The following is a 26,468-nucleotide window of genomic DNA, read 5'->3' as shown; positions in this document are numbered from 1 at the left end:
CTCATCGTCCTCTCTTTCCCTACTGGAATCTGAGAGCCAAGCTACAAGTGACGAATTACATTTGCCTGGCAAGTGAACAGACTCACGTGTATTCCTCCCTGTTCACTTGCCATTCACTTGCTCTCCACTTGATCACGTAGTCTGTTCACTTGCCAGGCAAGTGTAATTCGTCACTTGTAGCTTGGCTCAGAATCAGCGTTTCCCACTTGATTATTCAAGATTGAGATGCCTAGGGTCATTAGACCCCATGCTTGTGTTAGCTTCATATTTGTCTCCACATCCCAAATTTTATGGTTTACTCTCTACGTTTTCCACCCCATAAGTAGAATTAAAATTCTCAACAAAACAAGCAAGGCTCAAATGCACACTTCTTGTCAGTCAATCTCACAACCACTCATTCCTTGGCTAATATGAAGTGTAAGTATGTATGTGTGTTAAATCTCTAGCCACCAGAACAATAAGGACAGTATTATCATCACAGTAAAAAAAATCTTGCAGCCGCTTCCTTTTGTTCTAAGGCTGTCATCCAACAACAGTATCCGCTGGTAAAGTCCTTAAGCTACTGCTCGTCTGGTTTTTACAGCCGTCTCCGTCACCAGCAGCACCGTGAAAGGCCCCTCCTGACCTGCAGCGAGTGAAGGTTCCCTCCAGGACTTTATTAAGACCTCATCCCCTGGCTGGAAACGATGAACCAGGAATTCCAAGGGTGGAGTCTGCTCCAGGATAGCCTGCCAACGTAAACCAGAAAGAACAGCCAGCACCATGAGCGCATATTCTTGCAATGCCACATCAGAAATTATTAGCCCCTCCTTGCCTGGCCATTGTCCTTGATAAGGCATCCCATGCATGAGTCCAAAAGGGGAGATTCCTAGATTTCTCCTTGGAGCCGTTCTCATTCGGAGAAGGGCTAAAGGGAGCACCTTAGTCCAAGGGATTTTAGTTTCCATACATAGTTTGGTAAGAGTTCTGATTTTGGCATTCAATTTTTCCACTGCTTTGGCGATGCCATGGAGTATGTCCCTTCCAGGCAAACCCTATGGCTCCCATAACCTCCTATAGTACTTTACCAGTGAAATGGCTGCCCAAATCTAAATGTACAGACTCAATTATTCCATAGCACGGTATTAGATGTTCCAAGATGCATTTAGCCACCACCTTTGTTGTGGTTTTGCTGGTGGGGAGACATTCTACCCATCCAGTCAGGTAATCCACACACATTAAACAATACTTCAGACTTTCTACTGGCTTTAGCTCAGTGAAATCAATTTGCATATATTGGAAGGGCCGGAGGGCAACAGGTCTCTCTCCTAAACCCTTAGGCTTCGCCCCTCCTTAATTGTTAATTTTCAAACAAGGTACACACCCTGTAGTAACAACTTGAGCAATCTGATAAATCCCAAAACATTTTGTAAGAAACAGATCAACTAAGGCTCTGGGACCCCAATGGCTGCTCTCGTGAAGGGTGTGTAACACACTCCGAGCCATTGGCTTAGGAAGCCATCTTCTTCCATCAGGTAATTCCCGCCATCCTCCCACTTTAATTCCCCAGCCACTTTGATTTTCTGTTCTTCTCCATGAGTGTATTCTGGAGCCTCCCTTGGTGAAATTAATGTGGGGGTGACAGGATAAGCTATGTGGTTTAGCTTAGTTGCTGTGACCGCTCTCTTGGCCTCTACATCAACCCTGTGGTTTCCCTGTGCTTTGGGTGAGTTTCACTTTTTGGTGGCCTGCCACATGAATAATTGACATTCAAGTACTTCCTTAACCAATTGCTCATGAGCTAAATTTCACCACATATTTTGAATCAGAGTGAATATTCATCACTTCCCCCCCCCCCGGAGGGTCCGCTTCAAAGCATATAATTTACACATTTGAGCTGCCTTCCCAGGTGGCAGGGGACCTGCTTCTTTTACTGTGGACGATTCCGCACACGTTGGATAATGCACTTTCAATGCACTTTATCAATCGTTTGAGGTGGATTTTTTGTTCCGCACACAAAAAAATCCATTCCAAATGATCTATAAAGAGGATTGGAAGTGCATTATCCAGCGTGTGCAGAATCACTCATCGTCTTCTTCTATAATAACATACCCATTCCACCATTTACCTTCTATTACCCTAGAGGATCTATCAATAAACACATCTATTCCATCTGCCCACCTAGTTTCCTTTAGATCCTCTTGAGCTTTGATCTGGAAATCGATAATTTGCAAACAATCATGCTCCTTTTCTTCATTTCCCTCTTCCACCCCCTTTAAAAATGAAGCGAGGTTCAACCCTGGACTGGAAGACAACACCAGGTCCTCCCTTTCCATCAACACTGCTTCATACTTCAGTATTCTAGAATCCCTTAGCCACTGCTCTGCCTAAAATTGCTTTTGCTTGATGGGGGGGGGGCAATCACTCTTAGAGCTCCACCCAAACTGATGTAACAAGCTTTTGCCCGTGTCTGAAACTAAGCTTCTACTAGCCAAAAGAAAGATGCATCTTTCTCTTGGAAAGCTTTCAGTAATTAGTTCTCAGACCTGTCAAACAGATAAATTTTTTAAACCACCTGTTTATCAGTACATTTATTTATATAGGGTTCAGTATTGCTTTGCAACTCTTCATCAAACACACAGACACCTGTCCAGAGTTTATTTCACTTTATTGAAAATACACCCTAGTTTTTTAATGAAGCATCAAAATATAAATGGTTATTAATATAAATCCTATACAAACAGAACACAGAAAGGCAATAAGAAATAAGTTTGCTAACATTTCTTAATAAATTCCAAGTTTAACATAATCAAAGTCTCTATGAAATGCATAGGTAAAAATAAGTTCTCACCTAAATTCTCTCAAGAGATTTCTTCCATCAGAACTCTGACATTCTATCTGAGTTTGCAATTTTATAAGTCATCATATGCAAATATTTAAGGTCTATTCACATGATAGCACAAACAAACGATAGTTGGTCTGATGCTTCATTGAATATTCATAGTTTCTATTGTACAACCTTCCAATTAGTAAAAAATTACATTATACTCAAACTTGCAAAACAAAACTATAAATCTCTGAGAAGTGTCAGAAAAAGTTGAGAGATCACTATTGGTTGAATCTCTGATAGAGGAACATTAATCTCGATAGAGTCCACTATTTTAATTAACTGCCAAAAGATTAAAGTACACCTGTTAGAATTACCTAACACAGAAAAAACACACAGACGGTTCATGCAAAGTCTGAAAGTTCATCTAGAATACAAGTGCTTGGCCTAGTATTGCTCAGTATTGATTATTGTCATGTGCTTTTATCTATTTTGGTGCAACAGTGAAACCCTGTGCCATTTCCACTATTAAGGCAGTGGTGGCAACTCCTTGAAGGCATGGGGACCAGCCCCTCACCACAGGGTCCAGCAGCCTAGACACGTAGGCTACTGGTCTCATTATTCCAGCTTGTTTCTGTGCCACCACCCCTATGGCTGTGCCATTCCTAGTTTCCACAAACACATGGAAAGGCCTTTCCGTGGTTGGCAAGGCCAGGGCGGGGCTCTTATTAATGCCCGTTTCACTTGCTCAAAGGCAGTTTTCTCCTCAAGTGTCCAAACAAAAACCTCTGGTTCCGACATGACTAATTTCTTAAACAAGGGCTTCGTTTTGCTGGCATACCCTTCTACCCACACTTGACAGTATCCCATCAGACCCAAAAGGGCGCAAAGCGCCCTTTTGGTCCTGGGGAGGTGGACCTCTTTTATTGCTTGGACGTTTTCAGGATCCAATTTCTGACACACCCCTTTTCCCCCTAAAAAGTTTAACAGCTGAATGGTTGCTTGAGCCACCGCTGTATGAGAAGGGGCTCTACTTGTAGCCCTCCTCAGTTTCCCTCCTTTGCTCATACTTTTAGGGTCAATTAAATCTTCCTCCTGTACTCTGAGTGGACACATGGTCACCCAGGTGGAAGAAGAATCCAGGTTAATTTGAATACACCCAATTTTTCCAGAATATCCCTTCCTGCCAACTTCACCTCCCTATAAGAAATCTCACATGATTACTGGTTCTCCCCTTCCTCCTCCAACCACTAGTGGTTTAAGGAAGAACGGGGAGAAGGGTTGGTTTTCTACCACATGAATTAATAAAGAGGCTGATGATAACCTCCCTTTCCTACAGAATCTTTCCCAGCGTAGACCGGTGTTCACTAGGAAAGTCACTCCTTCTTTCTCAGGCCCTACCTTTTAACTTTATTAAGGGCTTTGCTAACAAAGGGCCTGAGTAAATGAGCCCGACTTTCCTAATCCTCCAACTCCATCAAATTCATGATCTCATTGTGTTTCTTTTGTTAAAAAAAAATACTCCGCCTTCCAATGTCTCTCCTTTCCACGACTAAAACATCTCCCTTTCCCTGGACAAATCCCAGGTTGTACATGGTCGAATCCACATTCACCCATTACCCGCATGTTTATCGGATATCTTCCGTTTGCCTCCAATCCGCGATTTTTTCCTCTTCGTTCACATCCCTGCTTCCAATCCGTCTTTCTCGTGCGTCCCTCCGGTCACACGGCCGCTCGAAAACCGCTTTTTTGGGCGGGACCTTTTTTTCCCGCCCATTTTTTTAAAAAATTTTTGAGCGCACTTTTCCGTTATTTCAATCTTGCCTTATAAAGAAACATCATTGAAGATAATGATTCCTCTCTTTCCCCCACTGACAGCACTGATGGCTCTCTCCCATTTCTTTTTTGGAAATTTGGAAGCATGTGGGAAGCTTTCATGGGCATTTCCTATGCAGGACAGTTCAGTGCCTGAATTTTACTGAAGTTTCACTTCCTTGGAGTGTCATTATTTCGATATTTCATAATTTCGATATTACAGTAATATAAAATAAATAAAATAAAAAACAGTTAAAAAGGAAGTTTCGCGAGTCCGTTCTGAGGATGGATTCACCCCAAAATGATTTTTCAAACTACCAGATTTGATTCAGAAACAGCATAATCAATTAATCCAATGCTATGAAGTCAAAAACAGTCTTTGCAGACTATGGAGCACTTGCAAGTTGAATCAGCCAATAGGAACTCTTGGAACGGCCGGAGAGACAGGAAGGGGGGTGGTTTTTAAAAAAACCTCGTAAATTGCGCATTGGCCCGTTCACAGCCACCGTGAAACTCCCGTTGAAAACCTGTGACCACATATTCGGGAGAAATGCGAATGAAATGCGTCTGTTTAATGAGGTAATGTGACCGGCACTCGGGATTGCGTGGGGAATGCGGGGAACATGCGACTTAGAATGAGTAATGTGGATTCGACCCATATCTTGGGCCTTGTTTACCCCTACCTCTTCCCATCTAGCTTCCCAGCTTTCCAACTTTTAATCCATGACTTTGTCCCCTTCTCCTCAACCCGCTTCACGCAGGCTGAGTTATTTGGACCATCACTCTGACTTTACTTTTTACCTTCTCTTCTTCTCGCCTCACATAAACTTTCTGTGCTTCCTTCACCAAGACTCCTAGATTGGACTCTGTCCAATCTTCCTTCTTCTCCTTCTTTTCTTAATGACTGGCCGTGTCTTGGTGACAAATTAGACCTTTAGAAGTATCTGTGCTTCCTGGCCATCTGGGTCCATGTTTGTGTGTTTCCTCAAATTCCCTTTTAACCTTTTTACCTACTCATTTGGAGTTTTCATCTCTTCCCTGTGAATCCTGAAATGCCCTCGAAAAACTCTTGAGTCTTTGGAACAGCATTTCAGATTCCCTTAATCAAATAGCTTCTATAATCTTCCATACTTTGTGTGCTGCCGTATTTGGATCCTAATTTGGATTGCTTATAGGTAATTTAACATCGGCGGCCACCACTCCATCTCTAGGTGGGTGGTCTTTTTCTCACTCTTGCATACCTGCCACCTTAATTTGTGTTTCGCTTCTCTCCTGTGAAGAGGGTCAAAACTCAAAACATACTTTACATTTCAGACCAAGTATTGATACCTGGCCCCCAAAACTGACCCAATTGTTTTGCCACCCCTTGGGGTTCTTCTACCAATGAAAGTAGTTCTTTTCCTTAATGCTCTTATTTCTGTTCTCGTAATTGGTGATTCTCCATAACCAAATCCTCTATTCTGTCCTTCCAAGGGCACCTGTCTGAGTGGTGTCAGTAGTGTTGTTTCTTTGGGTTCTTTTAAAGTTTGCCCTTCCTTATGTTCCAAGGGTAAATTCACCAAATCCTTCTGGAGTGGTCTCAATTCTTTCTTTAGACCCTTATATGGGTCTACCCTATTGGCTTCTAGGGAAAAAGGCTCTTGTCCCTCTCCTTCTTCTTCATCATCATCATGATAGACATGATGACAAGGATGAGGCAAATTAAACCAAGGGTTCCCATTTCGGCAGGGGAGATGCTGATGGTTGATAGATTTTGGAACCCTTCCTTGGTTGCATCCTCAAAAGATACATTTCAGCATTACAACAACCATATCCACACAACTGCATAATCACTCTCCTGTGAGAGAGGTTTCTCTTTATCATGTTCGTATAAATTTAAAAGTTATCTAACATCTAAATCAAAACTTCCTTACCTTGGCCAAATGAAACCTTTTGCCACTTTATACTTTGGCCATTCCTCCACACAGTATTTAACCCTTACCCTTTTCCTTAAACCCTGTGTTCCCATAGTACTAGCTCAGTACTGTAATAATAGCCCCAAGGGACTGTCCTGGGGCACATTTAGAAAACCTGTCGACTCGCCAGCTGACTCCCTGGGAGAACTTTTATCCTTAGAGACTTTACTCGGACTGTTATTCATTGTCCTAGTTCTCCCCCTTATTGTGACATTTTCCCTAGTGAACTAGTGGGAGAAATGTCCCCTTTTACCTTAGACCTATATTTTCCATTCCCCATTCTGTAACCCTGAGACTTTCTTTCAACTGTTCGCTAACACTTCATCCGTCTCTAGCTGCTTCCCTCGCTGGAATAACAGAACCGCGGATCTGGACTCCACACTCACTTCGTACTTACTTGTACATCTCAATCACACACTGACAAGTCTCACAGAATGTCCCAACCACCAAAGTAATACTCTAGTCCAATTCCACAGGGATTCCTGGAAAACATCCCTCCTGTTAGGGCACCATAACCTTAGACCATTTACTTTGACTCTTCTCCATGGTGTCCTTCCTTAACTACCCAGGTATATACCTTAATAAACCAAATAAACCTTACCTGGGTCTGTGCGCACAGAGTTGCCTGGTTATTCCCAACCGCCGGTGGTACCTGGCCTCCAAGGTTGGTCTCGAATTACACCCGTCCTCCTTTCCCATGGGTCCTGCAGGCTGCAGTCAAGGAGACCGTGAAATCACGGGCTGCAGCTTCCCTTTGGTCACTGTCTGCCCGAACCAGAGTTAGGAGGTAAACCTGAGATAAGAAAAAAGGAAGTTCCCGGCCAACGCACCAAATTGTGGGATACAGGTTTTTGTGGTCAGGAAGTCACTATTAAGCTTTATTAATAAAGGGAGCAGGAAAGTTTTACCTCTCCAGCTCAAAGTTTTTAGCATGATCTTTTCTACATTTGGAAAGTACATCCTACCCCGTTTGCACACGCCCCTCTCCCATTCTCCCCTTGCTGGAATACTAAGGAGGTACAGCATTTCCGATCCGCCCGTTTACATCTCCCATTCCCCACTTTAAGACTCCCCTCCCCACAAATATACTTTATACCTTATTGTCAGGGCTTGTTGCTGCCGCTGCTGGGTGGGGCGCTGGCTGGGCCAGCCCTGACATCAGAGGGGTGCCAGGGATGCTGCAGGACCCTGCTCTGTGGAAGGAGGGGCAGTATACATCACCCAGACTCCCTCTCAGTCCACTCACTGGCCTGCTCAACCTGGCCTGCTAACCCCCTGCGTCCTCCATCATCTCCTCCTCCCAGAACTCTCCTCCAAGCCTCCACTCTCACACTGCTCTGCTCTCACTCCACACCATCACTCCTTACTCACACCCACCACCTCAGAGCTCTTCCTAGCCACCCTTTATAGGGTTTCCTTTCCCCGCCCCGCCCTCCTTCCAGGCTTGTTCCCTCTCCTGACTTGGCCCAGCTGTGCCTTCTCTCAGGTGTTTCCCTCCCATCACTAACCCCTCTTAGGCTTCCTTGCCTTGCTAGCAGGGTGAGGTTGAATGTGAGCCATCCCCAGCTGAGGTCTCCTTGGCTTTGCTCATGAGGAGCTGCCCCAGTAGGCCTTTGAGCTGCTGAGCTTGCCTGGCCTTGCTCGCGAGGCGCTGCCCCAGCCGGCTTCTGTGCTGCTGAGCTTGCCTGGCCTTGCTCGCGAGGAATTGCCCTGGCCAGCTTCTGGGCTGCCTGCTCATTGATGCTGGGCGGGGCTACCCATCTCCTCCCCCAGAATGCCTGTGGCAGCTCCACCTGGAGGGGCTTGGCTCCCAGCAACTCCTGAGCCAGGCTACTGTCCTCTAGCCAGGGTGTGGCTCTGGGCTGTAGTGGCTGCTTCTCCTCCTTGGCTGGTAAGGGCTCTGTTTGGGCTGCTGCTGGGCCCCTATTCCCCCTGCCTTGGCCCTTTTCCTCTGGCCTGCTTAGCCCCCTCTCCTCCCCCTGGAGGGTGGGACTAGCTGGCCTCCCCCTGCTCCCTCCGGCCCTCTGAGGATTTGGCCTTTCGCCCCTTCCCCCTGGAGTGGGCAGGTTCTGGACCTGGTTGCTGGCTGGGGTGCCTCCCGGTTGCCTCCCACTGTTCTGTCCTGGCAAGTCTGGGGGCTGGGACTCAGACCCCAGACACATATATAGTTAGCTATTCCATTAGCCACACTCACACCGCTAGTCCTGTAACCACAACTATTTCCTGAGCAAGTAGCTTTCAGCAAGTTTTAACTGAAGATAAGAACAAAGCAACTTCGGGTTCTCCTTTTGAGAACACAAGGGGAGCTAAAAGAAAACTCTGAGCTAAGTTTGCAACCCATGGTTTCCTGCTGTCTGCTATTTGGGCTCGTCTCCTTGCAACGTAAAACAGGTTGTTTTCCAGCACAAAGAACATTCTGTATTTAACAACTGTTTAACCATTTCAGTCTCACACTCTGAAGAACCTTATTACAATCTAGAACTTACTGGGGGGAAAGCACAAGCCAGTTGATGACTCCCCTCTACAGCCCTTGGAAGCTTACAAACAGGGTTTTTACTCCAGCATCTGTTACTTAGGCCTGAGCCTTGGAGAAGGGCACACTGCACAGAGGCATGGTGGGGCAAATAAATAATAACCACTACACCAAACCACTACACCAAATGAACAACGGAACACATGAAAAAATAGACCCTATTTAATGAAGTCTGACATTGGACAGAACTCCCAGCACCCTTGTAAAGCAGGCTTCTGTTTACAACGGAGGAGCTTCATTTTAGGATGCTGGTAACTAGAACTGGAATGCCAGCCTTCTACTCCAACTCTAAGCTCTCGTTGTTCTTGAGAAACAGAAAGATTAACTACAAGCAATAAAACGACAGTGGTTGACATTCTAACTTCTATCCTCCATTTAACTATCACAGATACAAGGCGAAAGATTTATGCGATCTGAAGAGAAACCAAAGTCTGTATCTTGCTATATGCAGACGATGCCGTTATTCTCTCTAGGACCTCCGTCGGGCTACGAAGAGCTCTTCATACTCTTGCTCTGTATTGCAACTCTCAACAGCTTGTGATTAACTATCAGAAAACTGAGGTCATGTCCTTTGGTAAGCGCCCCAAACAAAGAATCTGGGTGATTAATGGCCAAAGGTTAGAACAGGTTAATTCCTTTCAATATCTAGGGATGGTTGTGCAAGCCTCGGGGTCCAGAATATCTCATTGTGACTATGTTGCGGATAAGGGAGAAAGATCAGCTCTCAACATCATCAAGTTTCTCCGCACCAAGAGTGGCCATTTCTCACCAGCTGCCCTTAAGCTTTTTCAAGCAAAGACACTCTCTCAACTACTATACGGGACCTTCCTAGGTCCACCTGTTTCATGTTTTGCCCCTCTTGAATGGGTGCAATCAAAGTTTTTGAGAGCAGTCTTGCAAGTTCCCAGATGTATATCAAATTCTATGATCTGCCTAGAAACTGGGGTGCTAAAGGTTGCTGCCAGGATATCACTTTCTTCGCTCTTCCTCTGGCTCAAAATAAATCTACATCCTCGCGGCCTCCTTCCACTCATCCTGCTAATGACTTTCGATCCAGCTGGCTTAAGGCTACCCAACTGACAATTGCACAAGTTGGATTCTCCTCTTCAGTTCTCCTTCAGATGGGTGGAGACTTAGCCAGACAAGCTTTGAGGCAGAGAGCGAAGACACTGAACGGCAATCTGATTATCTCAAGATCTGCCACCTATATTGTAGCACCTCATAAACGCTACCTTTCTACCCCGGCTCCTTATTTATACACGCTGGAAAATAACCACCAAAGAAGAGCTTTCACTCTGGCTAGATTTTCCGCTCTGCCATTTGCAATCATCAAGGGCAGATACCGTAAGTTCCCTTGGGCAAAGAGACTATGCCCATGCAATAGTGATGAGTCAGAGACGATGGAGCGTTCTACACTCACTTCTGATTTGGTCAACATAAATAGGCTTCTGTCTGACGAAAGTACAGAGATCACTTGGCAGGTAGCCAACTTTTGCTCCCAAGCAATTAAACATCGATCTTCTCACATCTTGCCTGGCAATGTTGATGAAGAATCCATTGTAATATCTAACACGTCATCTTAGCCATACTTTGTCTGGAGTTGTGCAAACCCTTATCTCTACTTGTAGTAAGTCCTGATTTAAATTATTAGATGTTAGTTGGCATATACTGGCCTTTTAGTAGTATTGCACTAGTATGTTTTTTATTGGTCCTGATCGACTTCTTTTAATTTTGCAAGTTAGTGTTTGTTATGAAATTATGTATCCACATCTAGATTTGTTACACTCTTGCTATATTTTATATATGCTAAATTCTGGTCGCTTTTTATCTCATTCCTCTCTGGTCGCTGACTGTAATAAAGAAAGTATCACGATACAACACTTATGTACTTCCTAATGCCATTTCCTAGTAATGTAGCATTCATGTAATCAGTGATAACTAAGGGCACCTAAAGGAAGAAAACCAATCAGTGCAGCTTGAACAATGCCAGGACTTGAAATATCACAAAGATAATCATGCAGCACAGTTAATAGCCAAGATAATCATCATCTTTTCTTTGTGATTTTTTCTGGTCCCAAATTGCAGATTGGGGTTAAAAGTGGGTTCTCTAGCTGAAATGATTGAAGATGACTGTTCCAGTTATTGGGGTGGGTGGGTGGGGGGGTTCTAGTTTCTGCTCTAAAAAATATTTTAAGCCTTGAGCATATGATAGTTAAACATAGGAAACAGCATGAGCTCCACTGCACTGAAATGAAAGTAAATGCAGAAATAGGAAACACAAAACTTGCTATATCTCAAAGGTTTATTATAGCACCAGTTTCCATTTCTTTTTTTTAAAAAGTCACATTAACTCTGAAACAGTTAAAAATTCACTCAAATTTCATCACTCATTTTTTCATTAAAAATACAAACAAGCTAAACATTTGGATGATTTTCCTCTACTGCCAATCGTAAAACCATTTATTTAGGGACAGAGGTTGATGGAACATAAATACGGTGGAAAAGAAAGTTATTCTATGTTTTCCATAAGCGACCATGGCCCTTTTCACAGCGCTTACCTGCTGCCGTAACGACGCGAAATATCGCGCAAAACCCGTGGCCATCGCAAAAACATCGCACGAGAAAACGTGATGTTCTCCTTTTTTTGTGCGATATTTTGTGTCGTTGTGACAGCAGGTAACCACTGTGAAAAGGGCCCTTGTTTTGCAAAAACAGAAAATGCAGGAGAGTGTTAAAGCAACCCATGCACTGCTTTGGAAGAGAAGCAGCCTGCACTCAGCAGGCTCTATGATAGGAATCAACATGCCAGGCACTTGAAGTAGCAAGAGGGCTTACCCACAATATTTGCAAGATCACACACCCATCCACACCCAAACACATGTATATGAAGTGTAAACAAAATTTGACAATATGTAACAAAAACTCTTATTGCTCTTCACAAACTTACTCATAAAAGACTAGGGAGTGACGAAAATGGTGTGGATCTGTAAAATGGATCCCAAGAGGGTCAGTAATACAGAGATTAGTAAGGACAGGCCAACCAGTCAAATGCTTCTCCTTAAAAGTGATATTCTCTGCAAATACTTCTTCCCTGCAATGGGTAACAGCTACACAATTTGAACTGACAACTCTCCCACTGGAATAACTGGAAGAATGCCGGAGAAGGCAAGAAAATGGCCTGTGCCCTTCCCCAGTCTGCCCCAAAGCATGGCGCTCAAACACACAGCCTTGAGACTTGGATTCACAGTTGTGCAGACGGCTTATTATACACATCCCACCTGTTCTGCATCCAGTTAAACGTGATTTTGGAAGTTTAAGGAATCGTGACCAAAGCATTCACAAAACATCAGCGAATATACAAGATTATTAAAATCCCCCAAGTTACTTGGTAAGAGAAGTAATCAACATAAGGCACTAGAATATGGTGGTGGGGGGAGTGTAAATGTCCCCCACACTTGCCAGTTTTCATATGGCTTACGAAGCAACACAGTCCTTGATGCTCTCATCCCATTATGCCTTCTGGCCTCAGTATAAGAAGCGTGTCTCACTCAAGTAACCCAAGAAAGGCCCCGAGCTACACGGACTCCAAAAATACTTCTTCATTTTTTAAAACAGGATATGGCTTTAAATAGATCTTGGCTTCTGTACTTGGGCTTGTAGCAACAAGGTACTGCTGTAGTGAGGAGGGGGTTCTTATCAGAGGGGAGATTGGGAACGGATAGGGGAGCTTGTCAAGGCACTGTCACCAAAGACATTGGCATAAGAGGACTTGAGGAACTGGACGTAGTTGTGCATGCTGCGATTGGTGCTCTCTGACTGTTCCAAGCGGTCCTTCAGGTCCTGGAGGCGGCTTTCGTATCGACGCTCTGCCTGCGGGAGGAGGAGAGTCGAGGGATTAGAAAACAGCACAGGCGTAGCCGAGCCGTTCCATCTTCATGCCAATTTTTTGTTGCAATCCACACTCAAAATGCCACCATCCACAATGTATCATGCAGGTACAAAAGGCTACGGCTGAGGAAGTTCAGAGCTACAAATGCCTTCCTCTAAATCATTTTAACATGCCACTTCCTGAGCTCCCATCCTTTTCATATGCCCCATGCAACAAGCAGGTGTCTTCCCATACAATTCCATTTTCTCTGTCTGTCCCCTGCCACTTTCTGCCCTCCTTTATATAGCCTCTGCTCTCTACAGTCCTCAACGTGGCACCCACCAACACCTTTCTTAGCACCTGCCAAGTGTTTTTAGAAGGGGGGGGGGCTTTTGCCCAGCTCATGTAAAGGGGATAGCCAGCCAGGTCAGATCCTTGCAAAATGAAGACAGATGCTGCCAGAAGAGGGTTATGTATACTTCCTTTGTGTGTATGCAAGAAAATGTGTTTAAATAATATGTTAACTTCGAAAGGTGTCTTGCTAAACAGAGATTCTGCCTGAAATGCTGAAGAATTACTATCAGAGTTACGCACAACCTCATTTCTGCGGCAACCATTTTGTGGTTGTGCTATGTTAGAATTCCCAAGGGGCTTGCAGGCTGCAAAAGGTTGGAGACCCCTCCTCTATACTCTGTAGCTTCCAATTGCTGTCAGAACTAGGGCAGAATGCATCCGAGAGTTTCTTTTTCTCCAGCTTCCAAGAGAGGAAGGTACAGCAGCCTGCCACTTCGGCAGTGTGCCTGGACGTAGCTCAGCTGACAACCTCCTCCCCTAAAGGATATTTGTATTTAGTACTTCTTTATTCCTATGAGGTGCTTTGGGAGCCAACATTGGCTGAAAAGTGGAATAAAAATATGACAAGCGCAGCCGAGGAAGATGGAAGCTGAAACACTTGCAACGTAAGATGTGACAAGAGCTTCCCAGATTCCTTAGCCAGTATCTCTGGCACTCGTATCCCGGCTATTCTGCTCTTTTAATTATTTAATGTTTAGAAAACCAAAACACACATCATCTCAAAATCAACCCCTACAAAAGCACTCGGAAGCTATCACCTGCCACAGGACAGACCATTTCCATTTCTGGGACTAAAGAAAACAGGGAAAGAAGTTGTGCACTGAATAAATAAATAATCTTTACCCGTGACATCTTGTTTCACTACACGTGCATTTGTGTTAATCTTCCCCTCAAGGACATGTCTTAGGAACAGCTGGGAAGAATGAAACAAGGATCCCTCTGAATCAGACCAAAGTTCCATCAACTGGGTGCCTCAAGACGACTTTGACACTCTGTACCAACTCGTATTCACGGGTATGACACCTCTATGGCTGCATCTGGCCATCTTGGCAAACAGCCACTGATGGACCTCTCCGTCTTCCATGAACTTGCCTAATCCCCTTTTAAAGTCATCTACGTTATCAGCCATCACTATATCTTGTGCCACGTGTCAATTATGCATTGCGTGACGGTCTCTTTCTGCCTGCCCGAAATCTACTGCACAACAACTTTATTCCTGAATAGAGATGGGCAAAAAATGGAACACGAACCAAAAAGAACCACTGGTTCGTGGAAGCTCCTTTCCACAAACTTCCAAACTGGTACGATGGTTCGTTTTAAAAAGCAATGCCCCTTTCCGTGCTGCTGCATTTAAACCCCATGAACTGGTTCACGAACTTGCCCCAGTTCGGGGAAGTTCGTGGTTCGTGAAAATGCACGAACCAGGAACCGCACGTTTTTTTTTTTTTTGCTGTTCATGCCCACCCCTATTCCTGAATTCTAGTGATGTGGGAGAAGTCGAAAAAGTTCTCTCTATCCGCTTTTTGCATACTGTGCAGAGTTTTATAAAAACTTCTATCAGTGCTAGATACATATAAAGGCATCCTGTACCTATTGCAGGAGTCTAAGGGATGTTGCAATTCACTTTTTAAAACGAGTCCTAACTAGGCCTTTTCTTGGCCTTTTTCTTTAACAAGACAGTGATCGAGTCTGGATAGGGATAGCCCAAGAAACTATTAAATTCCAGCTGCAACTTCACAGGCTGTTGGGAGTCTTATCTTCTCTGGAAGAAGGGCTGCAACTTGCCACATGAAGCAACAGGTTGAAATGCTTTCAAAAACCAAACAAACCTGTCTTTCCCTGACAATATTAATATCAAACTGATCAAGGATCTATCCATATTTATAATATATATTTAATGCTCCTTTTTATTTATTATGTTTATTTAAGCATTGATGTTGTAGCAGACTTCTTTCACTAATTGTCACAGCAATGAACAGCAGCAATTTAACCGTTACTTGATATTTTTCATCAAAATGGATTCAGAATAAACACTACATGATTGTGCTTCATGTCATATCCCAGTAACTTGTACAATAGCAACCTGAGACCAAGATATCAAAGCAATTCCATCACAGATGGCAAAATCTGTTTTGGCAGATTTACACTTCCATTATCAGAAAGTGTCTCTTTTATCTATCTCGTTTCATCAGACATGTTTAAGTGATACTGATACAAAAAATAAAATGCGATTGTGACTCTCTCTGCAACATTATCTGAACAGCTGAGCTATGCCGTTTTTGACAGGTTTGAACATCTAACCATGGGCTCTGAGCAGAGCTTCCAAGGCTACACGTTACATGCTGCTCTCTCTACACATGGCAGTCCTGGACGTCTACAAGTACTATTATTTATGTTTGCATTTGTTACATTTTTAGCCCACCCTTCCTCTAAGGAGCTCACAGTGAAGTAACATGGGTCTCTCTCCTCCATTTTATCCTCACAACAACTCTGCGAAGTAGTAGAAAAGAGCAACAGCCCAGTAGCACCTATAAGACTAACAAAATTTTTGGTAGGGTATGAGCTTCCATGAGCTCAGCTACTGCTACAGACAGACTAACACGGCTACCCGTCTTGATCTATCTGTGAAGTAGGTTAGCCTGAAGGAAAATGGCTGGCCCACAGTCTCACGAGTTTCAAGGTGAACGAGGACTGAACTGGAGTCTCCCCAGGCATACAGTGAAATCTTAAGCAGAGTTACTCACGTCTAAACTCATTGATGGGCTTAGATTGAAGTAACTCTGCTTAGGATTTCACTGATAGTCACACTAACCACAAGAACTAGCCGTGACAAGGAGATGGTCCTTCCTTACCATGAGAAAAAACCAAGCTGGCTTTGGATACATCTAAGCAGTGCTCTACTCAGAAAAAAGCTCCCCCACCAATCGCATTTGTTCCCCCCAATCCTGGCAAATTGATCTGCTAGCTCCCACGGGGCCTCCCTTAGTATGGGGAGAGAGGGGTGAATCCAGCCCTCCTCCAAAAAGCCTTCCCCCAGCCTAAGGAGACTTCCTCCAACCAGAAGAACCACTTAAGCTGGAGAAAGGGTTCAAGCCTGAGCCAAACAGAAAGATAAACTTTGTTCAATAGAGTGGTAGAAGTAGGGTAGGATCAATCCCGGAGTCTCCTGCAGAGAACTCACATCATCTTTGCCCCTGCGCAGCTGATTCAGCTCTGTCTTTGTCCTGCTCAGCTGGGTCTCCAAATCCAGCATCTTGGACTGGGCCGATCTCTCTCTTGACGCTGCTCGGTCCTTTGTTTGTTCCAGCTGCAGGCAGAAACAAGAACATCAAGGGCTGGCTTGTGGGCCAGCAATATTCCCTAAAAACCCTTAGATATGAAGTGAGCTTGTTTGTGCATGCAATGACCGGTATTCTTTAGCACAAGACCAGAAACATCAAAAAATGCACTTGTCCCTTGCCCTTCCAAAAGATGTTTGTCCGGTGCCATCTTTGTGTATTTTCAGGTGCCGGGCAAAAGTTAGGCTCAGGTTCTTCTTTCAGAGCTTCTACAGCTGGTTCATAAAATCTGTTACTGTGGAAAAAGGAACCTGGTAGAGTGAGCGCATTTCTCCCAAACCCATGCATAATTCCTTGCCAAAAAGAGATACTTACCTGCCTCTTGGCATCATCAATGGCCATCTCCAGTTGGCGTGCCAAGGAGCCACTCTCCCGAGTTTTCTCCTCTAATCGCAGCTGGGACTGATGGATGGACTCCTCCCTTTTGGCTATGACCTGGAGGAATTCTATGTTCTGAGCACCTGTCGCTTCGAGTTTCCTGAATCGCAACAGCAAAAGAGTCACACGCATGCATATATTTTAAACACGTACAGTTTTTTTAAGATCTCCTCTGATCAGCCAGAGTTGCATCAAGGCTTGGACCCAGGAGGTAACATCGACTAAACTTGTTAAAGGTCCCACAGATCCTGCATGTGGTGTATGAAGCTGCCTTTAAACAAGAGCTGACTACTGGTCCAGCTAGCCCGGGCTGATTCTGCACACGTTGGATAATGCATTTTATCAATCGTTTGAGGTGGATTTTTTGTTCCGCACACAAAAAAATCCGTTCCAAATGATCTATAAAGAGGATCGGAAGTGCATTATCCAACGTGTGCGGAATCACCAGTCTTGTCAACTCTTAGCAGCAGCTCTACAGGGTACTGGAAATGGAAGGACCTTTCCCAGAACCTTCTGCCTGAGCTCCTTTACCTAAAATTACCCTGGGACCTGCTGCATGCCAGGCAGGGGCTCAGCCACTGAATACTGCATCTGCTTTCTACAATTCAGCAACAGTTGCCCTACCGCCTCCCAAACGCCTCTGCCAGAACTTCGCAGCTTTGGAACTGTGTACGAACAGTTGCAGTGCTGTGACTAAGAGGCTGAGTTACAAACGGTTTGTAGGGTTGGTCTGGAGCCAGGTATATTTAACACAGAGAAGAATGGGGACACAGCTACACTCTATAAACACTCAAAGGACTGTCACACAGAAAAGGGCAAGATTAGACCTAATGGACTTAATTCACAAGACGATAGATTTCGAGCACTGATTATGTCTTTGCGGCACAGGGATAACAGAGATTGGGAATGCACTAACTTTGGATTCCCTGCACTGAGCTGGGAGGCTGAACTAAGCTCATGCCATCTCTAGGACCCGATAATTAGAACTTGAAACAAGGAAATTTCTGGTATGATTGTTGTTGTGGATTTTCCGGGCTGTATAGCCGTGGTCTTGGCATTGTAGTTCCTGACGTTTTGCCAGCAGCTGTCACTGGCATCTTCAGAGGTGTAGCACCAAAAGACAGAGATCTCTCAGTGTCACAGTGTGGAAAAGATGTTGGCAGGTAATTTATATCTACTCAGGAAGGTGGGGTTGAGCCGAGTCATCCTGTAAGAGTTTCCCAGCCCAACCCCACCTTCCAGAGTAGATATAAATTACCTGCCAACATCTTTTCCACACTGTGACACTGAGAGATCTCTGTCTTTTGGTGCTACACCTCTGAAGATGCCAGTCACAGCTGCTGGCGAAACGTCAGGAACTACAATGCCAAGACTATGGCTATACAGCCCGGAAAATCCACAACCACCATCGTTCTCCAGCCGTGAAAGCCTTCGACAATACATCTGGTATGATTCTCTCCTCTGCCACCAAGGCGCTAGGTGGCCTTTGGCAAGTCACTCATTCTCAGCCTCACCCCCTTCTGATTTCCCCAGTATTGTTACCTCCCAACATATGGTATGCAAGTATGTTCCTCCACCCACCCTTTTAATAATATAGCTCACCCCTCTACACGTGCTCGCCCGCGCCCGCACAGACACACACACACAAATGTCCGGACAAGAATCCTACAAAGTCCTAACTCACAATATCAGCTGCTGCAAAACACTTGCCCAATGCAGCCTAGCTGTTTTGCTTGGTTTGCAGCTACCATTTCCAAAGCATCTTACTCCCTAACCTTTCCAATTCTTCTAGCTTGAGGGTCAGGCGCTTGTTCTCCTCCTGGGCCGACTGATACTTCTCTCTTGTCATCTCCATTTTGTCTCCTTGGAGTTCAATCTAAAAATACAAGGATTAAAAGGAGGGGGGGAATGTGGGGCTTTTGTTACATAGGGTAGAGACCCACCAGGAGCCACCAGTGATGCACAGTTCTACTGTCACTCGGAAGATGCTCCATCCCTTTCAGAGCTTCTCCAAAATATGAGCAGAGTCACATAAAAGAGAAAGAAAGTGTGAAGCAGCAGGAAAGCTACCGGGTCTAGGATTTAAGTGGAACCAGGACTCATCTGAGCATTTTCAATGCCAGGGTTAAAACTGGAGAGGGAAAATGTTTTTTCCTCACTGCTGCACCGCCACAACCAGCCCCCGCCCCGCACTTAATTGCGAGGGAAGACTTTCCAATCTGAAGGGGAGAGCAGCACCTTCTGTTCTATACATTAAGCGCGGTGTGTGTTCGCATTTTTGTGGCTCTTTCAGAGGCTATTTTGATCCAACATGAAAGAGTTCTTCTCCACACCGCACAAAACAAGCAGCTCAGTCACCTGCAAGCAAAGCGAAGCACACAGATTTGAGGAAAGCTCTAAATGCAAGAAAAAATCCCCCTAGCAAATGCACAGCTAGCTGCTTGGAGAGCCAAGGAGGGGACTTCTGAATTTCAGGGAAGTCAAGGCTGGCTTTAGCATGGAATGCTAAGGCCTACTGCTTCTTTACTAGACACACAGTAGACCCAGATTTAGGCCGTTCTTGCGTCTTATATAAGGCATGTCCTCCTGGCCTGAAGAGGGTAAAGATGGCTATTCCAGTTATTTGAGGATAGCACTGAATTCAACCTGTAGGTATATAAAAAACTTTGTATTCAAAGGGACTTCAAACTTTTATCTCTAGTGATCCAATTAAGCCACACAAAATAAGCCAAGATTTACTGTGTATAATGATTTCTACTTCCAAGAGTCAGGATATCTGATGAATTAGGATGTGTTTTAGCAAACACTGGCACAGCAGGGGGAGACAAACACAAGAGAGGAGGGCACAGACCTGAGGCTTGGATGGCCAAGAGGCCGTGTCGATTAGACCAGAGGCTAAGGGAGCTGAACAAGCACACCCACCCATACCCTAGCCTTTGGGAATAGACACACACAAAATACTCCTATCACCCAGTTCTTTTTTAAACTTATAGAGTTGTGGGTGCTTCACAATTGCATCCCAGGTGCAAAATTTAATATTCGAAGGAAAGCAGCTTTCATTAAAATAAAATAACAAAACCAAGTTTCTAGTCCTCAAGGTTTCAGTGCCAGCCTGCTGCCTGGTCTCAGCCCTGGTAGCAAAAACAGAACATACAGAAGAAACAAACATGCTAATGTTTTGATACAGTTTCAATTGTTTTGATTTCAACAGAATACATAACAGTCCCTGTCTAAATACTGACATTTCCTTTCCACACATCATAATAAAAACAGTGTGTTTATATACTGCTCTTCTAGGGAGATTAGTGCTCACTTAGAGCGGTGAACATAGTCAGTGTTATCATCGTCCCACAATACAGCTGGGGAGCTGGGGCTGAGAGGAGTGGCTTCCCCAAGGCTGCCTGCTGAGTTCATGGTAAGAATGGGATCCGAACCAGCAGAGTGCTGATTTGCAGCCCAATCTCTTAACCACCATGCTACTGCTGCTCTCGAGATTAGAAGCACAACTTTTTGATACATAATGAGGAAAGCAGAGAGTTTCCTAATTCTATGCTTGCAACTTCAAGAGCGCAGGAACTCAACTATAATGCCATGATGGGAAAGGAAGCATGAAGGCGCGGACATAAAAACGGAAGGAGCTGATGAACCCGACCAAACAGCCTTGTGAAAGTGGATAGGAAGGTGCCAGAGATGCCTGCGGTGGACTGTGCTAGGTGGCAAGCTAAGAGGACAGGAACTAAAAGCAAGGCAGCTAAGCAACAAGAAAATAAAAGACAAAAGAAGAAAAACAAAAGACATGCCACACATCTTTTTATTCCGCAGTGCAGTTGTTTTAATCATTTCAAAAAGAGACGAGACAAGAGACAAAAGAATGCACTTTCCTGACGCTAGAAGCTCATTTTGGTCCCCGGCTCGAGGTTCGTGTGGGCGTTTTCTGCCAGTCCCTTACCCTCTGACGGAGATCTGTAATCATGGCGGACAGGTCCATGTTCTTTTTCTCATAACTCTTGAGCTGATCCTGACACTCCGCCAGTTTGGTCTCCGTGAGTTTCAGAATCTCGGGAAGCTTTTCCAGCTCGGCAACTTGGCTCTGGAACTGCTTACGAGCCTGTCAGAGGAAGAGCGGGTGGGAAAGGCAGCAGTTAAAGATAGGCCGCAACATTTATGATCTATTTGGCCGCTGCAAAAGATCTGCGTTTGCTCCAGCCCTCTAGACCTCACAGCTGCTCTTTCCCTAGCTGTGCAGCACACGGTGTTCTGCTTTGGATTCTCTTTGTGTGCTAACTCTTTAGTTACTAGTCACATACGCTGGCAATCAGGTGATGTTGATGAATAAAAACATAACCAAAAATTTTCAACCAAAAATCTCCATAATAAGAATTTTTAAGACAAATACATGAGATCACAGGCTACTTTGTTCCATTAGACCCGAAACTGATTTTTTCAGATCAATGGGATACTGTTATAATTCCTCACATTAGAAAGGAATTGATACGAAGCCTGTTGACGGCAGCTAAATCTCTAATAGCATGTAACTGGAAATCTATGAAGATTCCAACGGTGGAAAGTGGGATTAGCAAAATATGGGACCACCATATCCAAGAGAAAATCCATGATGATTTGTACCAAGCACAAAATCCTATGAAAGAAAGTGACGTTTTAACGAAATGGTCTCCGTTTTTTGAATATCTCATTGTTACTGAACTACACCCTCCTAAACATCTGCAATTTCTCACTTTAATTTAATAAGAGATAATGATAATGTAAATTCCCTGTTTACTTAGCTTTTTGTAAATCTTGTTATGTGATTGTTTAACATACACCGGATAATGTTGTAAATGTTTAAACAAATTCTATAGTCCTTACTGTAATTTATAATCTCTATTTTATAATTATCTTCAATATTGTTGTACTGTTATTGTTGAAATGAATTAAAAAAAATTTTTTTAAAAAAATCTCCATAATCAATTCAATATAAATGACAACTAAGATGCAGTAAAGGTGTTTCTTGCGGGAGGGAATTCTCAACCAGAGCTGGACCCAGGCAGTAGGGAGGGGTGCCTGGCTGCATCTGAATCTTACTTTGATGGCCACATCAAAGTCAGCTAGAAGGTGGGATGGGGGCGGGGATCTCTCTGCTGGAGATACAACCAGGCGCAGTGGAGATATTAAAAGGACCAGGCAGTAAGTGATACAAGAGACTTCTCTATCAGAGCTTCTGGAAAGCAGCTGCTTGTCACAGTAGACAAGACTGACCTTGACAGATTAAGGATCTAATTCTGTACAAACCAGATTCATGCATGTAGATTCTAACGCCACAATCCAACAGAGGGTCTTTTATATTACCTTTACATGTTAATCCACATAATAAGTACAGGACACTGCCGTATAATGAGTCAGATAATTGGCCCATCTAGTCTGGTACAGTCTACACTGACAGCTAGTGAGACTCCAGGTTCTTAGATGGGAGTCATTCCCAGCTCTGCTACCAGGAACCAGAGGTGTTCCGAGTCCTGTCCAGAATCTTCTGTATGCAAAGCACATACTCCTTTATTCAGATATTTATTTATTAAAATATTTAAGAGGTATTTGTATCCTGCCCTTTGAAGAAAAATAACCTTCAGGGAGGCTCACTATCAGATCGAACCCTTGCTGAACCCAGACAACTGAAGGCAGAGTAGCAACACTTGGAAATGGGCCTGGAAACCAACCAGAGAAAAGTTAAGCTACAGCAAACTGGCAGTGTGTTCCAGTCCACACGCTGGCAACTGTATTTTGGACCAGCTGTAGTTGCATACATAAGTATGTGCCATCAAATTGCAACTGACTTATGGCGACCCCAGCAAGGGGCTTTCATGTCAAATGAGAAGGACAGGGGGTTTACCACTGCCTTCCTCTGCGGAGTCTTCCTTGGTGGTCTCCCATCTAAGTACCGACCCTGCTTAGCTTCTGAGATCTGACGAGACTGGGCTATAACATGCCACCTTCCCTCCCTCAGCTGTAGTTGCTGAACACTTTTCCAAAGACAGACCCCGACAGGACAGTAAAGAATGTAAATGCATCAGGCAGCTTTGATGTATCCTTTCAATCAAGCAACCAACGCAGGTGGAGAGAGGCACTCTCGGCCACCACTGCTAACTGGGTGCCCAGGAGTTGTACTTTACCCCTGAATGCCTCCAACCTGAGTGTTCATGGGGAATGTAACTCCCCCCAACACCTATCATCATCATCATCACCAATAACAACAACAACTCCTCCTGAATCACACAGATTCCGTCAGCCATCGTTTCCACCTTGTCAGGATTAAGTCTGTCTGCTCCCCTTTATCCAATCCCTGAGCTCAACCACCACCTTAAGACCTCAGCTGTGTTCTCAGGATTGGATGGAGACAGAAAGAAGGCATTCCAGCAAGGCGTCATATACACAATCCTCCTAGCCTGCAACCACCTCTAACTGCAGCAGTTCCTCACAGTCACAGGCAAAAAGCCTGTTGAAACCTTATCGCCAAAGATAATTTCATCAGGACATGTCCGGGATTGAACTTCTGTGCTGAGCTACAACTGTCCCCCAAATATAGATCACAATTTTTGCTGGCAACAAAAAGTAGACCAGTGGCATTCACTCAGTAGCCCAATGTGGCTCTTCGACACGCCAGCTGCGGCTCTTCTGAGCACTATTCCCCAATGAGACACCTGTCCCGTGTTTCAGGACCATGAGCAGGGCACTTGCTGGGTGGGGCCTGTAGTTGGCAGGTGGTTCCCACCTTGAAACAGTCACCACCAGAGGAATGGATGAGCTGTGAGCCTCCTTGAGGTGCAGCCCTCGGGTTAGAGATAAAAGAAAATGTTGCCTTTTTGGTTGATGGCAACTGTGAATGTGGTTCTTTGCAATCCATGTAGTGAGTACAGCAGACACTATAGAGTGAGTACCATGGAGTGAGTACCACTGGAGCAGACACTACGGAATGAGTACCATGGAGTGAGTACCACTGGAGCAGACACTATGGAGTGAGTACCATGGAGTGAGTACTACTGGAGCAGACACTACAGAGTGAGTACCATGGAGTGAGTACCACTGGAGCAGACACTATGGAGTGAGTACCACTGGAGCAGACACTACGGAGTGAGTACCATGGAGTGAGTACCACTGGAGCAGACATTATGGAGTGAGTACCACTGGAGCAGACATTAGAATGTACCAGGAGACACTAGAATGTACCAGCAGCCACTGAGCAAGGCCTTCTGTTGTCCATTCACATACAAACATGATAGTTTCAGGGCAAACCACCACACAAAAACACACACATGCATACTCAGCTCTTTTGAAAAAGGAGAAATGTTGGATCTGTGAAACACAACAAATCCTCACATTTCACATTCAGCTTGCGTGCTAGATGCACACTTACATTTTCAATCTCTTTGCTCATTTCTTCTTTAAGTGTTTTGTTCTCTTTGTCACAGAGCTCTAGTTTCACCGTCACCTCATCAGCTTCCATTCGGGTTTTCAATACCTGGACACAAAGATTACAAAATAAAGATGGCAGCTGTTTCAACAAATTGTCAGTATGCAACTTACTTCTTTGGTGTCAGGATACATGTCATCTCTCCCCCTACCCTCAGTTGCTGATATTAACAGAGTATTTCAGGTGGAATGCTCATATCCTGGAAATCTAGTTGATCTTTAAGGTGCTATTGGGCTGCGAGTCTTGCTCTTCTACTGCAGACCAACACGGCTACCCACCTGAAACTATTTTTAAATTTATACTCTGTTTTTTCAAAAGCTCAAGACAGCTTACACCATATCAACGCTAATGGATACTAAAAGCAGACAAAAATTTACCGGTAGAAAAGAACAAGAGTCTAGTAGCATCTATAAGGCTAACAAAATTTGTGGTAGGGTGTGAGCTTTCGTGAGCCACAGCTCACTTCTTCAGATACAGCTAGAATGTGAGTTCATCTGTCCTTATATCTTGGAGAGTGGAGTGATTACAGAAGCCAAATGATATGTTTGGTGTAGTGGTTAAGAGTGCGGGACTCTAATCTGGAGAGCCGGGTTTGATTCCCCTCTCCTCTGCTTGAAAGCAGCTGGGTGACCTTGGGTCAGTCACAGCTCTCTCAGAGCTCTCTCAGCCCCACCCACCTCACAGGGTGATTGTTGTGGGGATAATAATAACACACTTTGTAAACGGCTCTGAGTGGGCATTAAGTTGTCCTGAAGAGTGGTATATAAATTGAATTCTGCTATTATCATCATCATGATAATGATGCATTACCAAGAACTTATGGCACTTAAGTCTTCAGAAGAGGGGGATACAATTTCCACCATTTCCTCCTCCCACCAGAGATCCCCACTTTGCCCCCCAAGCTGTCCCTGAGGGACACCTGATCCCTAGGAACAAAAAGGGGAGGGGCTCAGTGGACTGCAGTGGAACGGGGCTCAAGTCCCAAGCAACAAAGTCCCTGGTTGCTGTATGTATCTCCAAAACAGACGACAGAAGCTTTCAGCTGAAAGCCCCTCTGAAACAAAGTGGTCTGACAAAACCGTCTGAATGCCAAAGAGGGAGCTTAGCTGATGCAGCAGTGCAGTGACCCAAACAGGCCCATGTTTTTGCTTGTGTTTTTTTCCCGAGGACAAATGCACCCGCCATGCAGTCGGCACAGTCAGACAGGAACCCTGAGTTGGCCCTGCTGGACCCATAACGACTGTGCTTTTGTCCACCCAAGAGAGAACTGCACTTCCAACAGCAGGGCAGAAAATAATTGCACAGAGGCCATTCCTGAACCTTCACTAGATACCAAGGTCTTTTCAGACGAGTATGTACTTTTGTATGTAAACCATACACATGAGCAGTATAAAAGCCACCTACGAAGTGATACCCCAGGGCCATTTGCTTGCTTTTGCGTGAACGTGGCCTAGGTTTAATTCATGTAATTGCCACATCAATTTCCCTGGAGCAAGTTCTGCAAAGCGGACCAGGCAAGATCACATCACTAATACCTCATTCGTTTAATGATGTGAGCACAGAAGAGTAGATGCTGATTGCGTTCACACATTTCAGCTGAGTATCTAGAAGAGAACTTGCCAAAGAAATCAGCATATATGCGGTTACCCAAGGCCTATAACACCAAGCATAAAGAGATCACTCCCCAAGAAGAAAGGAGGAGAATCGAAGCACCATACCTGATTCTTGTAGGTTTCAATCAGCCCTTCGTAGTTCTTGAGTGATGCTTTGAGCTGTGCCACTTCCATCTGAGCTTTGTTCAACTTCTCCTCAAGAGGGATCATGCTATTCTGGAGAAACCACGAAGGCAATGAGTGCTCATTCAGAATGCAAGGTTTGGTGTATGCAAAGCAAGCCTTGGCCCACAGCACAGAAACCAATGGTACCATTTCTCAGTCGGGGCTTAAGGCGACCCCTAAA

At 44.6% G+C, this 26,468-nt stretch overlaps 1 protein-coding gene across 8 annotated transcripts in view; it reads right to left on the bottom strand.

Moving 5' to 3' along the window:
* Positions 1 to 11,397: 11,397 nt before the first annotated feature.
* The window catches only part of ODF2 (outer dense fiber of sperm tails 2), a 40,520-nt gene continuing 25,449 nt past the window's right edge, over positions 11,398 to 26,468 (bottom strand). For all 8 annotated transcript variants that reach the window (XM_054997991.1, XM_054997993.1, XM_054997992.1 and 5 more), the window contains 7 exons: positions 26,228 to 26,338; positions 24,453 to 24,557; positions 20,997 to 21,155; positions 18,823 to 18,923; positions 16,985 to 17,147; positions 16,513 to 16,638; positions 11,398 to 12,979 (listed from right to left, as the gene is read on the bottom strand). In XM_054997991.1, coding sequence (XP_054853966.1) covers positions 12,806 to 12,979; positions 16,513 to 16,638; positions 16,985 to 17,147; positions 18,823 to 18,923; positions 20,997 to 21,155; positions 24,453 to 24,557; positions 26,228 to 26,338 — 939 coding nt within the window. In that variant the 3' untranslated portion in view covers positions 11,398 to 12,805. The remainder of the gene's footprint in view (positions 12,980 to 16,512; positions 16,639 to 16,984; positions 17,148 to 18,822; positions 18,924 to 20,996; positions 21,156 to 24,452; positions 24,558 to 26,227; positions 26,339 to 26,468) is intronic.

This window comes from Eublepharis macularius, chromosome 14, assembly GCF_028583425.1.
Source record: "Eublepharis macularius isolate TG4126 chromosome 14, MPM_Emac_v1.0, whole genome shotgun sequence".
NCBI classification, from domain to species: domain Eukaryota; kingdom Metazoa; phylum Chordata; class Lepidosauria; order Squamata; family Eublepharidae; genus Eublepharis; species Eublepharis macularius.
The sequence above is the reverse complement of the archived record's forward strand: the minus strand, read 5'-3'. Positions and strand labels throughout refer to the sequence as shown.